The sequence below is a fragment of the Phyllostomus discolor genome, chromosome 5, assembly GCF_004126475.2.
Source record: "Phyllostomus discolor isolate MPI-MPIP mPhyDis1 chromosome 5, mPhyDis1.pri.v3, whole genome shotgun sequence".
Lineage (NCBI taxonomy): Eukaryota > Metazoa > Chordata > Mammalia > Chiroptera > Phyllostomidae > Phyllostomus > Phyllostomus discolor.
Window position 1 is genome coordinate 175,020,110 of NC_040907.2, and position 11,759 is coordinate 175,031,868.

General features: G+C 59.7%; 1 protein-coding gene across 2 annotated transcripts; it reads left to right on the forward strand.

Annotated features, from left to right (window-relative positions):
* Positions 1-78: 78 nt before the first annotated feature.
* Positions 79-11,663, forward strand: PAOX (polyamine oxidase). 2 transcript variants are annotated; one of them, XM_028514135.2, is made up of 7 exons: positions 79-361; positions 880-1,366; positions 2,046-2,236; positions 4,081-4,333; positions 6,754-6,866; positions 7,381-7,538; positions 10,199-11,663. In XM_028514135.2, exons 1-7 carry the CDS (start codon positions 178-180, stop codon positions 10,334-10,336), a joined length of 1,524 nt encoding a protein of 507 aa, XP_028369936.1. In that variant the 5' UTR covers positions 79-177; the 3' UTR covers positions 10,337-11,663. The 2 variants fall into 2 exon arrangements, with proteins under 2 accessions (XP_028369936.1, XP_028369937.1); XM_028514136.2 differs by lacking the exons at positions 4,081-4,333; positions 7,381-7,538; positions 10,199-11,663 and having other exon boundaries at positions 95-361; positions 6,754-6,842.
* The last annotated feature ends 96 nt before the right edge of the window (positions 11,664-11,759 follow it).

Consider the following 11,759-nt stretch of genomic DNA (forward strand, 5'->3'; position numbering starts at 1 on the left):
CCGCACGGCCCCGCCCCTCCCCCGCCAGCCCCGCCCCGCCCCTTCTCCTCTACGCCCCGCCCCGCCCGCCCCGCCCCCATCCCATCCCCTCCCTTCTCAGCCTACCTCGAGTCTTCTCTTCGCGCGATCTGCACCTCGTAGCTGCGGGGACCCGCGGGGACTGCCTGGCACGGCGCGATGAAGTCGAGCGGCAGCAACACGGAAGCCCCGGGTCGCGGCCCACGGGTGCTGGTGGTGGGCGGCGGCATCGCCGGGCTGGGCGCTGCTCAGAGGCTCTGCGGTCACCCTGCCTTCCCGCACGTGCGGGTCCTGGAGGCCACGGCCCGCGCCGGAGGCCGCATCCGCTCGGAGCGCAGCTTTGGTAACGGCCTCTCCTGAACTCCCAACCGCATCCCTGCCTGTGCCGCCCGACCTCTGCCGCCTCCTGGCCCCGCCTGCGCCCGGGGTTAACCAACCCGGAAGCCTTACCTGCCCGAGTGAATCCCCGCCGCCCCCCAGTTAATCCCCCAAAGTTCACTGGTTCCCCCAGACTCAGCTGTCCGTAGCTAGCAGGGCCGGCCCTGCGGGAAGGTAGCCTAGGCTTTTACCCACTGCAGCCTGCACGAGCTCCCAGGCCGGGCTTCCGCACCCGGGCACCCCTCCAGAGTCGTCCTCAGGTAGGTGCAGGCCAGCCCCGCCCCCTGCCGCCCCCCTCGCTCAGGTGCTCTCCTTAAACTGGGCCCTTCGGTGAGGGACTGTGGTCCTCAGGGACCTGTGGCCCTTGGGCTGGTTTTCAGAGCATGTTTGGGAAAGGCAGGGCTGGCTGTGGTCCAGGAGAAGGGTGCAGGGGTCTCCTTCGTGGGGACAGAACCCTAAGGCGGCATCTCTGCCCTCTCCCAGGTGGTGTGGTGGAGATAGGTGCTCACTGGATCCACGGGCCCTCCCAGGGCAACCCTGTCTTCCAGCTGGCCGCCAAGCACGGGCTTCTGGGGCACCAGGAGCTGTCAGAGGAGAACCAGCAGATAGAGACTGGAGGTCACGTGGGCCTGCCCTCTGAGTCTTATGCCAGCTCGGGGGGAAGGGTGAGCCTCGAGCTGGTGGCGGAGATGGGCAGTCTGTTCTACAGCCTCCTGGACCAGTCCCGGGAGTTCCTGCACGTGGCCGAGGCCCCTGTGCCCAGCGTCGGGGAGTACCTTAAGAATGAGATCCATCAGCGTGTGGCCGGCTGGCCAGAGGCGGAGGAGGCCAAAAAGCTCAAGCTGGCCATTCTGAACAACTTCTTCAACGTGGAGTGCTGTGTGAGCGGCACCCACAGCATGGACCTGGTGGCCCTCGGGCCCTTTGGGGAGTACACCGTGCTGCCAGGGCTGGACTGCACCGTTCCCGGGTATGCTGCCCCCTCCCCGTCCCCCAGGCCCCCTTTATCTACCTCAGGTGGAGTTCTGGGAGGCAGGGGAGCCGTGGGAGTGACAAGGGGACATTTTGTCTCCCCTTTTCAGAGAGCCGGTCATTTGTTTCCCTGGTTTTGCTCATTTAAGAAAGAGGAAACATTTCCAAGAAAAAGCGATGAAAAAAATTCATCTTGTAACCCTCCCCCCAACTCCCACCCCGTGTTCACAAGGCCCCTTAGGTGCTCAGCACAGTGTGAGGGGCCCTTCGCTGCATTAGGGTGGCGGTCCCCATCCTGGGCCCTTGGAAGACGCTCCCAGGACTGTCCGGCTGGACTCTCCCTGGTGTCGCCCACGTTCCCGCACAGGGGAGGGCCGCTGTGCGTCTGCATGCTCAGAACCGGGGTGCCGCGAGGGGCGCTGGGCAGACCGGAGGGGCGCTTGTTCTCTGCCTGCGTTGCCCGTCGAACCCTCCCCTTAGCCAGGAGGCTGTTATTGATACCCCCGGGGTGACTCAGAAGCCACAGGGTGGAGCCTGGCACGAGCCCCGCCCCAGGCCCTCCCTGCCCCCTGCCCAGCCGCCTCTGCTGTCCGGTGCCCCAAGTGGGCACCAGGTCGCCTGCAGCAGGTCCTGCCTCCAGGCAGGTCTTCTAATCAATGACACTCTGTCTCCCCCAGGGGCTACCAAGGAGTCACAAACTGCTTGGTGGCCTCTTTGCCCCAGGACGTGATGGTTTTTAACAAGCCTGTGAAGACGATCCACTGGAATGGGTCCTTCCCGGAAGCCGGGGAGACGTTCCCAGTGCTGGTGGAGTGTGAGGACGGGGGCTGCTTCCCAGCACACCACGTGGTCGTCACCGTGCCCCTGGGTAAGGCCACTTTCTGAGCCAGGTCTTCCCCCTCCCCCTCCCCCACCTTGCCTCTGGCTTTCTCCCTCCTCCCCCGCCCCCCGCCCCCTCTCGCCAGCTGGCTCTGGGGCTTCCTTGGCTACTAAGCTCCCATTTTTCATTCTGAGTTTTGGAGAGAATTACTCTATTGTGCTTTGGAGCAGTCTGCATGCTTTGCAAACAGGAGTTTCACTGAGAAAGGGCAAGTCAGCTGTTCTCTCCTTTGGGGGTGATTTATTGAAAGTTTGGGAACCCGCCCGCCCGCAGAGGGGAAGGACGGAGGTCTGCCTGAGAGACGGGGTGAAAGCCACACCTCAGGACTAGCTCCAGGCAGTCGCCAAAGAAGGGGTCAAGTATGTGATCTGTGGGCGTCTAGAGCTGACGCCTTCGACAGAGGCTTTGAGTAGGAGTTGAGAATTTGGTGCAAGGTGGAGACGTTGAAATCCAGGTTTGCCATCCTGAGGACTTACCAGGCCCCACAGTATTGGGCCAAAGTCAACCGAGATAAGTCACCTAATTGCCCGAGTTCACAAGGCTAGCAGGTGCTAGAGCTGAGGCAAGATGAAGAGTCTCCCGGACGTCCCACCAGCGGGGTCATCCAGACACATCAACATGTTGTTCTGCCCTTCTGGTGGCCTTTTCTCTCTTCCTCCCTCCCTCTCACTGTCTCTCTCTCTCTCTCTCTCTCTCTTTCTTTTCTTAATCTTTTAAAAAAGATTTTACTTACTTATTTTTAGAGAGAGGGGAAGGGAAGGACAAAGAGGGAGAGAAACATGAATGTGAGGGAAAAACATCAATCAGTTGCCTCTTGCATGTGCCCCAGGCAGGGGACCTGGCCCACACCCAGGCCTGTGTCCTGGACGGGAATCTGTCCAGGCGACTTTTCGCTTTGCAGGCAATGCCCAGGCTGCTGAGCCCCACTGGCCAGGGCTGGCTTAGTCTCTTTGCCATTGTTCCCACAGCAGCACACACAGGTCCACCGCAGAGCCCGCCCCCAACGGCTCTGCTCCTTCAGATTTGCGGGTGCTTCCTGAGCCCCTGCGGTGATCAGCAGGTGTGTCGTTATGACTGTCATGTCATGTCACACTTGCTCCTCACAGCCACACTGAATGCCCTTGTATGTGGGTCTCATTGCTTAACGTGGGTGGATTGCAGGTCGTGTTTCCTCTTTCTGTTTCACACGACGTTTTCCACGTGTGTGTAAGAACGCTCGTGCGGACGTACCTGTGGGGTGAATCCAGGAGCAGGGCCTGCGCTGAGGGTCTGGACGGGGGTGGGGTGTGGCTGCGGCCGATGTGGCAGCCCTTCCGGTCCTCTCCGCTGCCCGCCTTGCTTCCTCTGGGCTGGCCACCTCGTCGCATTGACTTGCAGGTCGTGTGCGTCTGAAGAGAGTGGCTTCTGCTGTGAATGTTTCATCCTGTTTTTGTTTGACTTAGGGCTAAATTAATTTTTTTCTCCAGGCAGAATAGTTTTTATGTAGCCTTCTGAGGCTTGTGCCTCTCATGGCTTCTCCCCACAGATCCTGAGCCACATGTGCTTTGCAGGGCTTCAGAGGCAGAAGGAATGGACGCGAGACTCCGTCCCTGCAGGGCATTTGGGGTGGGGCCTGTCCAGGTGGCCGCCAGGCCTTTCATGCCCGGGCACTGCAGGCCTGCCCCCCGGGGTCGTGAGCCCCGGTGGCAGGCCTCTCCCGGTCCCGAGCAGGCAGCGTGTGCTGGGAGGCCTCTGAGGCCTTGGGCGGCTTCGGCGGGGGGGGGCTCCTGGGGTTGTCTACCCCAGTTTAGGAGAGTGATGTGCTGTGAGTTGAGTCCAATTGTGAATTCCAGGTTTCCTTAAAGAACGTCTGGACACCTTCTTCGAGCCACCTCTGCCCCTGGAGAAGGCGGAGGTCGTCAGGAAAATGGGCTTTGGCACCAACAACAAGATCTACCTGGAGTTTGAGGAGCCTTTCTGGGAGCCCGGCTGCCAGCACATCCAGCTGGTGTGGGAGGACACGTCGCCCCTGGAGGACGTTGCCCCCGCGCCACAGGACACGTGGGTCAAGAAGCTGGTTGGCTTCTGGGTCCTGCCTGCCTTCGGGTACGTGCACTCCCCCTTTCTCCGAGGCAGCCTCAGGCGTGAGCGTGTGCTGGGAGGGGCTGGCTCGTCAGCCACAGTTTCGTTGAGGATCCAGCAGTGTGTCGATTCACCGGGAGGGGCCTGGGGATTTAATGGTGGGGATCCCAAGGGCGCCCCAAAGCGCCGATGGTAGACAGGCACCCCGGGCTGGTTGGACAGAAGGACCCCCGCCGTGTGCAGCTGGTCAGCAACGCTGGGGCCCAGAGTGTGTGGTGGATGGACGGAGGATGCTCCATGGGTGAGGAAGTGGTAGCTGAGGCGCTCGGGAGCTGGGGCTGTCATCACAGGAGTCTGAGACCTGGATGTGACTGTGACCGGGAGGCAGCTCTGAAAGCCGACGCAGAAACTGAACAAACGGTCCTCGCGAATCTCGGGCCGAGTCGTGCAGCCCAGACACGCAGCGCCAGCAAAGCCGCGTCGATGGGCTCGGTGCCCACCCAGGGAGGAGAATGCGAATCGTTGGGGGGTGGGGGGAGGGACTGATTTTTCTGGCAAGATTAAAAGGCTCAGGTAGCCCGTGTGGTCAGTCGGTAGATGTGGTCCCAGGCTTCCCTGCAGAGATGTGGGGGGAGGCCTGGGGAGCCCCGCCTGGGGACTCAGGCTAGGAAGGGCAGTGCAGGCTCGTCCCCAGCAGCCGTGAGAGTACGGCGATGCTCCATCCTGTGAGGGGACCTGCGTGCCCCCTTTGCGCTGAAGATCAAGCTGACACCCGGGGTTGGGCCTGTGTCCAGGGCTGTGGGTGAGCAGTGGCTTGGTCACTGGTGTGCACGGCCACCGGCTTCAGGCCCCACAGCTGTGCTCTGTGGTCAGGACCTCGTGGGGCTGATAGTCCTGGTGACCCTGGGGGTGTTCGTGGGACATGCCGTGGCCCAGGACAGTGGCTCTCACACTTTGTGGCCTCGGGACCCCCTTTTACACTCTTAAACATTGTCAAGGATCCCAAAGAGCATTTGTGCCTGTGAGTTGTATCTACCCATGCACCACGTTGGAGCTTAAAGTTGAGAAATTTCAAAATGCTTCCTTTTTACAGAGAGAGCACACCTATTTCATATTAGCATAACTAATATGTTTCATGAAAAGTAACTATTTCTGACGTGGAGCAGTGAGAAGAGGCCCTCGGCTCTGCCCGTGGATGGCGTTGTGTCTCTGGCGCAGTCCCCTCTGGGCGGAGTTGGAGGAGGTCTGGGCCCCCTGCGGGCCGGTGGGGGAGGGTGCTGTCCAAATGCCTTGATAACTGTGGGTCTTCTGGGACGAGGCACCAAAACCCAGCAGTTGTCCCCCGAAGGCTGGCTGCCGTGTGGGGTCTGAGAGGTCCACTCTGTTCCGCTGAAGTCCGGCCGAGGTCTCTCACGCCCGTGGATCTCTCGCCGGCCCGCGCTCTCAGGGGGCCGTTCTGGAATGACGGCCGTGAGGTCATCCGCATGTCGGTGCGCTCCGCGGTGCGGCGTCAGGAACTGACTTAGTGTCGTCGCTGATCTCGGAAGAGTCTGTACTGAGGCCCGAGTCAGCTGCTGGTGGCAGGCGTGGGTCTTCTAAAACTCTGACTTTTGCTCGAAGGCTTAGATTTTATCATCCGCAGAAAACACCTGCGGTTGTTCTGGTGACCAACACTCTGCTGGGCGTCCAGAGAGCGCCTGCCTCACACCTAAGCCCGAGCCCGGCTTGTCGGTGGGTGGTTTTATTTTTTTTTAATATTTACTTATTTTTAGAGAGGGAAGGGAGGGAGAAAGAGAGAGAGAGAGAAACATCCATGTGCCGTTGCTGGGGGCCAGGGCCTGCAACCCAGGCATGTGGCCTGACTGGGAATCGAACCTGCGATGCTTTGGTTTGCAGCCTGCGCTCCATCCACTGAGCTACGCCAACCAGGGTAGTGAGCAGTTTTAAAACGGCCTCCGTGAAGGACGCGGCTGGTTGAGCCCACGGCCGGCGGCAGGTCCCCGCGCAGTAGAAATGCTTCCTGCCTCTTCCCCTTTCGTCACGTGGAACCTTAGAAAGACAAGTGCCACGGAGTCCAGACTTAACACAACGAGTGACTGTTGCTGCCTCCTGCAGGACGCTCTCTGCTACGGCGGCTTTCTTTTACTGCGCGTGCGCAGTGGCGGTTGCTGCCCGTGCAGGCTGCCGCGGCCTCGGTGCAGCTCTGGGACAGCACTGTCCCCACCGCGGCTCTTACACGTACGCTGCAGCCGCCCAGTGTGACGAAAGGACGCCCAGGAGTTCGGCCCACACCTGCAGCGCCCTGGCTCGGGGAAAGCCCCCGGGGCACGCTGTGTGTGGGTGCTGCAGGCTGCCTGCATGGCGGCTGGGTCCTGGCTGAGAGACCCCGGACTGCGGAGGGCTGGGCCCCACGTGGGTGGTCTCAGTGGGTGTTCTCCGCGCAGGTCTGCCCACGTGCTCTGCGGGTTCATTGCCGGGCTGGAGTCTGAGTTCATGGAGACGCTGTCGGATGAGGAGGTGCTTCTGTCTCTGACCCGCCTGCTTCGCAGGGTGACAGGTACTCACCAGCACAGCCACGGCGCTCTCTGCCAGCGCTCCGCGTGGGCTGATCTCCCAGCGGGAGCTGAGCTTCCCAGCAGGGAAGAGCCGGGTTTGCCTCCACGAACTTCCAGGGGCAACCCTTCCTCTTGTCGGTGGGGCCACTCACCGGGGTTCTCGTTTCTGAGGAACTGAAGTCGCTTTGCAAACACTTTCCGCTTCCTTCTTCTAAAATATGCCACCAAAGCAAGTGCAGCTGTCCCTGATCAGGGCCGTGCAGACGAGGCCCCAGAGGCTGGACAGAGCACAGTGACCTCCGCGGTCACGCAGGGGGGGAACGCAGCTGCCCCCTTGGTGGCGTCCTGAGGGGGGCAGGGCGGAGAAGATAGGGAGAGCCTGTCATTCCTACCTTCCGAGGCTTCCTTCCCGGGTAGGTTCTTTCACTTTACACTGGCCAGCCTCGAAAATACAGGCCCCAGCGCAGCCGAGCGGGCGGGAGTCCCGGGCTCACACCTGGCGTCTCTGTGGTTCAGGGGATCCGCAGCTTCCCGCCCCCAAGAGCGTGCTGAGGACTCGCTGGCACAGCGCCCCGTACACCAGGGGCTCCTATAGCTACGTGGCCGTGGGCACCACCGGGGATGACATTGACCTGCTGGCTGAGCCCCTCCCTGCGGACACAGAGAAGGCCCAGGTACGATGTGAGCCCTGGGCGGTCCGTGTCCCCGGGAGCCTCTGGAACCCAAGGGAGTGTGGGTGGGGCTGGGACCCTGAGACTCAGAACCCCTTTTTGAAATTAAGAATAATTTTTAAATGCATCACTTTCACCAGAATCATCCATGCACATAGCTGAAGGCCTCCGAGACTTCTAGAGCCATCCGTCTAACACGGCCTCACGATTTAGGAGGCCGGTGGAGGGTGCTCCAGGCTGTTCTGGCTGACTCTGGTCTCTAAACTTATGAAGAACAGGTTTCTGTGACCAGCTTGGTTTTAATCCTCACCGAGGATATTTTTATTGACTTTACAGGGAGAGGAAGGGGCCGGGGGGAGGGGTAGAGGGAGAGACATCAATTGGTTGCCTCTTGCACTCGCCCTGACCGGAGGTCGAACCTGTAACCTTGTGGTGTTGGGGACAGACGCACTGCAAAGGCCTGACACCCAGACAAGGCTCTCCCACCACTTTCCGTAGAACATCTGGTTGTGGGAGGCGTCAGCAGTGCACAGAAGCGGGCAGAACCTTTGGGCTCCAGGGGTGTGGGCCCCTCTGTGCCCGCGCTGCTGCTGTTCAGCCTGCCCCTGGCGACGTTTTGTTTGCACATATTTCATCTCTAAAAGGCAGAGGACAACCTCTTAAAACATGTAACAAAAGCACTGTTATCACGTTTAGAATGAACAATTTAGTCATGAAAATGAACACGTCACCCGACACTCAGCGTTGTCCTCCGAGAGCCGTGTCACCACTTTTCAGTCTGTGTGACCGATGGTGCCACCTCTGGAACCTCCGGGCCCGGCGTTGCCGACTGCCCGCTCCCACTGGCACGCAAGGGCTTAGGTTTCTTCCACCCTCTGCCGCCCAGCGCTCTGCCGGCGGCTTCTGGTGAGACCGCTGGTGTTCGTGTTACCGGGCTGGCTCTGGGCACCGCCGACACCCGCGCTGCACTGCATGGTGTCTCTCCCTGCTCATTTGTAGGTGTCAGTGTGTGGGTGTGTGTGCATGCGCCTGTGAGCAAGTGTGCGGATGTATGTGTACAAGTGAGGCACGTGAGTGTGGATGCACATGCATGTTTACATGAGTGAGCACGTGTGTACCGGTGAGTGTGTATAGGCACGTGTGTGAGTGAGCGTGTGCAGGGCTGTTTTCTGGGCCCTCTGCTAGCTGGCCTGGGCTCTGCTAGCTGTTCGCGTCACCGTGGGCGCTGGTGACTGTCAGCTTCGGCTCCCGAGGCAGAGCCGGAGCCTGGCCCTTCCAGCCCTGCAGCCCTCCTGCTCTGTCCCACCTGCCCCTGCCCCAAACCCCGCCTAGCCCGTGCTCTGTCTAGCCCACACCCTCTGTCCCCGCCGCAGCTCTGTCCCTCACCACTGTCACCTGGTGCTCCCTGTGCCTCCTCCTGTCCCGGACCCTGTCCCCTCTCTGTCCTCTCTGGGTTTGCTCCTTCACTTTGTTGGGCTGTTAATTCCAGTAGCTTCCTGAGAAGGGGGTGTATGGAAGGTGAATTTTTAGAGAAAGTTTGCCTGTGTGAAAGTGCCTTTTTTCTACCCTTACAGTTCAGGTGTCCAGTCCTGGTCACTAGGCAACAAACCCGGAACCCAGTGGTAGGAACAACGATCCCATCGGCGGGCACGGTGGGGTGGTTTCATTCTGCCCCACGGTGTCTCAGGTCTCAGTGGGAAGACTTGACCACAGTGGGTGACTCAGGGCCCTGCCTGGGGTCACCCGAGTCTCCTCTCACATGCTGCTGCAGGCTAGGATAGCGTAAGGTCAGAGCTTGCCTGGGACACTGCCTGGAGCAGCTCCTTGCTGTGGCCGCTCTGTGTGGCTTGGGCTCCTTGCAGCTGGCCAGCCCCAGGACATTTGCACGGCCTCCTGTGACCAAGTGTGGGGGTCAGAAGGCACCAATCTATCCAGATTCCAGGGGCAGGACACAGACCCCCTTTTCTGTGGGAGGAGTCTCCAAGAACTTGCAGCCTTGCAAAAGCCCACTTTGCACATAAAATCCTAGCGTGAGCGTCACGCCCCTCGGGGTTGGAACCTTTTCCAGCGTTTCTGAGGGGAGTCCAGAGCCACCTGGAGTTCCTTCTTCCTTGTGTCCCATGTGCCAACCCTTAGGAAGCTCGGAAGAGCGCAAGGCTCCCACTCCCACTGAGTCTGGGGGCTTGCCACCCTCGGCAGGTGTTTCTCCTCTCACACGGCTCACCTTGATCCCCCCAGTCAGCTGGGAAGTTCTTGTGAATTATGTCATCTTCTCTCTGCTTTTCTCTTTTATCTTTTTCTGAGATGTCTGCTGTTTGGGTGGTGGACTTCGGACTGGTCCTCAAGTGTTCTTATCTTTTTCTCTCCTGATTTCCATCTCTGTGTTTTGTGTGTGTGTGTGTGTGTGTGTGTGTGTGTGTGTGTCTGAGTGTCGGGGGATGTTCTCAACGTTTTCTCCCAGGCCCTCTGCTGTGTCTTCTGCTTTTCGGTCTCGTTTAATCCTGAGTGCTTGCCGTCTGAGGCCACTTCCCACGAGCAGCACCTGCTGTTGTTTTGTGGCTGCATCAGGGTGTGGGATTCGGTGAAAAACCAAGTCACACCTGGCCGCAAATGCAACAGCTCCACTGACCCAGGCACCCTGTTCTAACCCCCCTTCTCTGCAGCTCCAGGTCCTGTTCGCAGGAGAAGCCACACACCGAACCTTTTACTCCACCACACACGGGGCTCTGCTTTCTGGCTGGAGGGAGGCCGACCGGCTCATCGCTCTGCGGGACCCCCAGGTGCAGCTGCCCAGGCCCTGAGCCTGCCCGCTGGTTCTGTGCTGGGGGAGGCTCTCACCATCCTTCCCTTTGCTCAGCCTGGCTGGACACTGGAATGTGTTGTAGCCATGGTCAGTGCTGTCATTTCCACAGCTGTTGCTGGGTCTGGCCAGGGCTGGACTGCAGCCGAGTTGGGAGGTCTTCCTGGAGAAGTGAGACACAGGTGTGCTGGCCATGGATGCTGCTGGCTGCACATAAAGCATGTTAAAGCCTCTGTGTCCAGAGTCGTCCTTACACCCAGGGCTGCAGCTTCCGTGGCTTCTGTCTTTGCCTTGCCCCAGGCTCAGGTCATTGCAGGGTTCTGTGCCCCTGGTACACGGCCTGCCCGCCCCTGTGTTCCCTGGACTCTGGGTGCTGTGGTTGCCCCTTGTCCGGGTGCTCCCAAGTTCTCACTAGTGGCTGGAACCGCAGCATAGCCAACAGACCTCCCGTTGTTCACCTGCAGCTGCTCAGAGGGCTAGTGGGTGAGAAGATGGGAGGTCCCAGGAGATGCTGTGTCTTGAGGATCTCTGAAAGAAGAGAACAAACAGTGAGACCTCGAGTGCAGAGGGACAGGGTAGCTAGCTGTGTGTTTCAGGGTGAGTGTGGGGAGCATGTTGGGGATTCACTGGGCAGTGTCGGGGTGAGTGTTGGCACAGAGCCTTGTCTTTCCTGTCTTCGGTCAAGTGGCCCCTCCAAGAAAGGGGTCTTCCCTGCCCCGGAGTTGTGTGTCCACTGCTGTGTGTCACTGGAATAGCTCTGTTGGACAGCTGCCAGTCAGAGCGCTGTGAGCGGAACCCAGAATTAATCTTACTGTCTGAGGGCTGTGAACCAAGGCTGCTCCCCTCAGGTGCACTGATCTGTACTGTGGACACCCACAGTTTCATCAAGCCACGAGCCTCGGGGAGACATTTCTGTATCCCAGGAGGCAAAGGCAGGACCCAGGGGTTGGGGGCTGAGGGCTGGGGCTGAGCCCTCCGCGATGTCTGACTCATCAGGAGCCCAGAAGCCACGGGACAGGGCTTGTCGCAGGTGGTGGGCGCGCTTGTCTCAACTCCAAGGACACTTAGCGCTGAGTGTCAGGAGGTTTAAGGCCGTCCAGACCGCAGTAATGATGTCTTCGCGCTGAGAACCTGAGCGTGTTGGGTCTTGAAGAGCTCGCTTCAACAGTTCCGTTAGAGTAACAGTCTCGTAACCCCGTGTGCGGTTGAGTAGCGATGCGCGCCCGGACTAGGTTCCACGGTGTCGGCCTCGAGCTCTCTGTGTAGTAACAGCAGCCCGCACTTGCAGAGGGCATGTCTGTTACACTAAAACCTGTAGTACTTGAAAAGCAGGATAATACATTTATACGGTAAAGTTAAAATATTTGAAAAATTTAACCAAGTTGGTAAAAAGGGACCAGATTGCGGCAGTCCCGGAGCCCCGC

What these genes read in the sequence shown, in the direction of transcription:
- PAOX (XM_028514135.2), top strand. Translation starts at nt 178, where the DNA reads ATGAAGTCGAGCGGCAGCAACACGGAAGCCCCGGGTCGCGGCCCACGG. An exon ending in CTGGACTGCACCGTTCCCGG is followed by an intron (nt 1,367 to 2,045) that starts GTATGCTGCCCC and finishes TGTCTCCCCCAG; the next exon opens with GGGCTACCAAGGAGTCACAA. An exon ending in CGGACACAGAGAAGGCCCAG is followed by an intron (nt 7,539 to 10,198) that starts GTACGATGTGAG and finishes CCTTCTCTGCAG; the next exon opens with CTCCAGGTCCTGTTCGCAGG.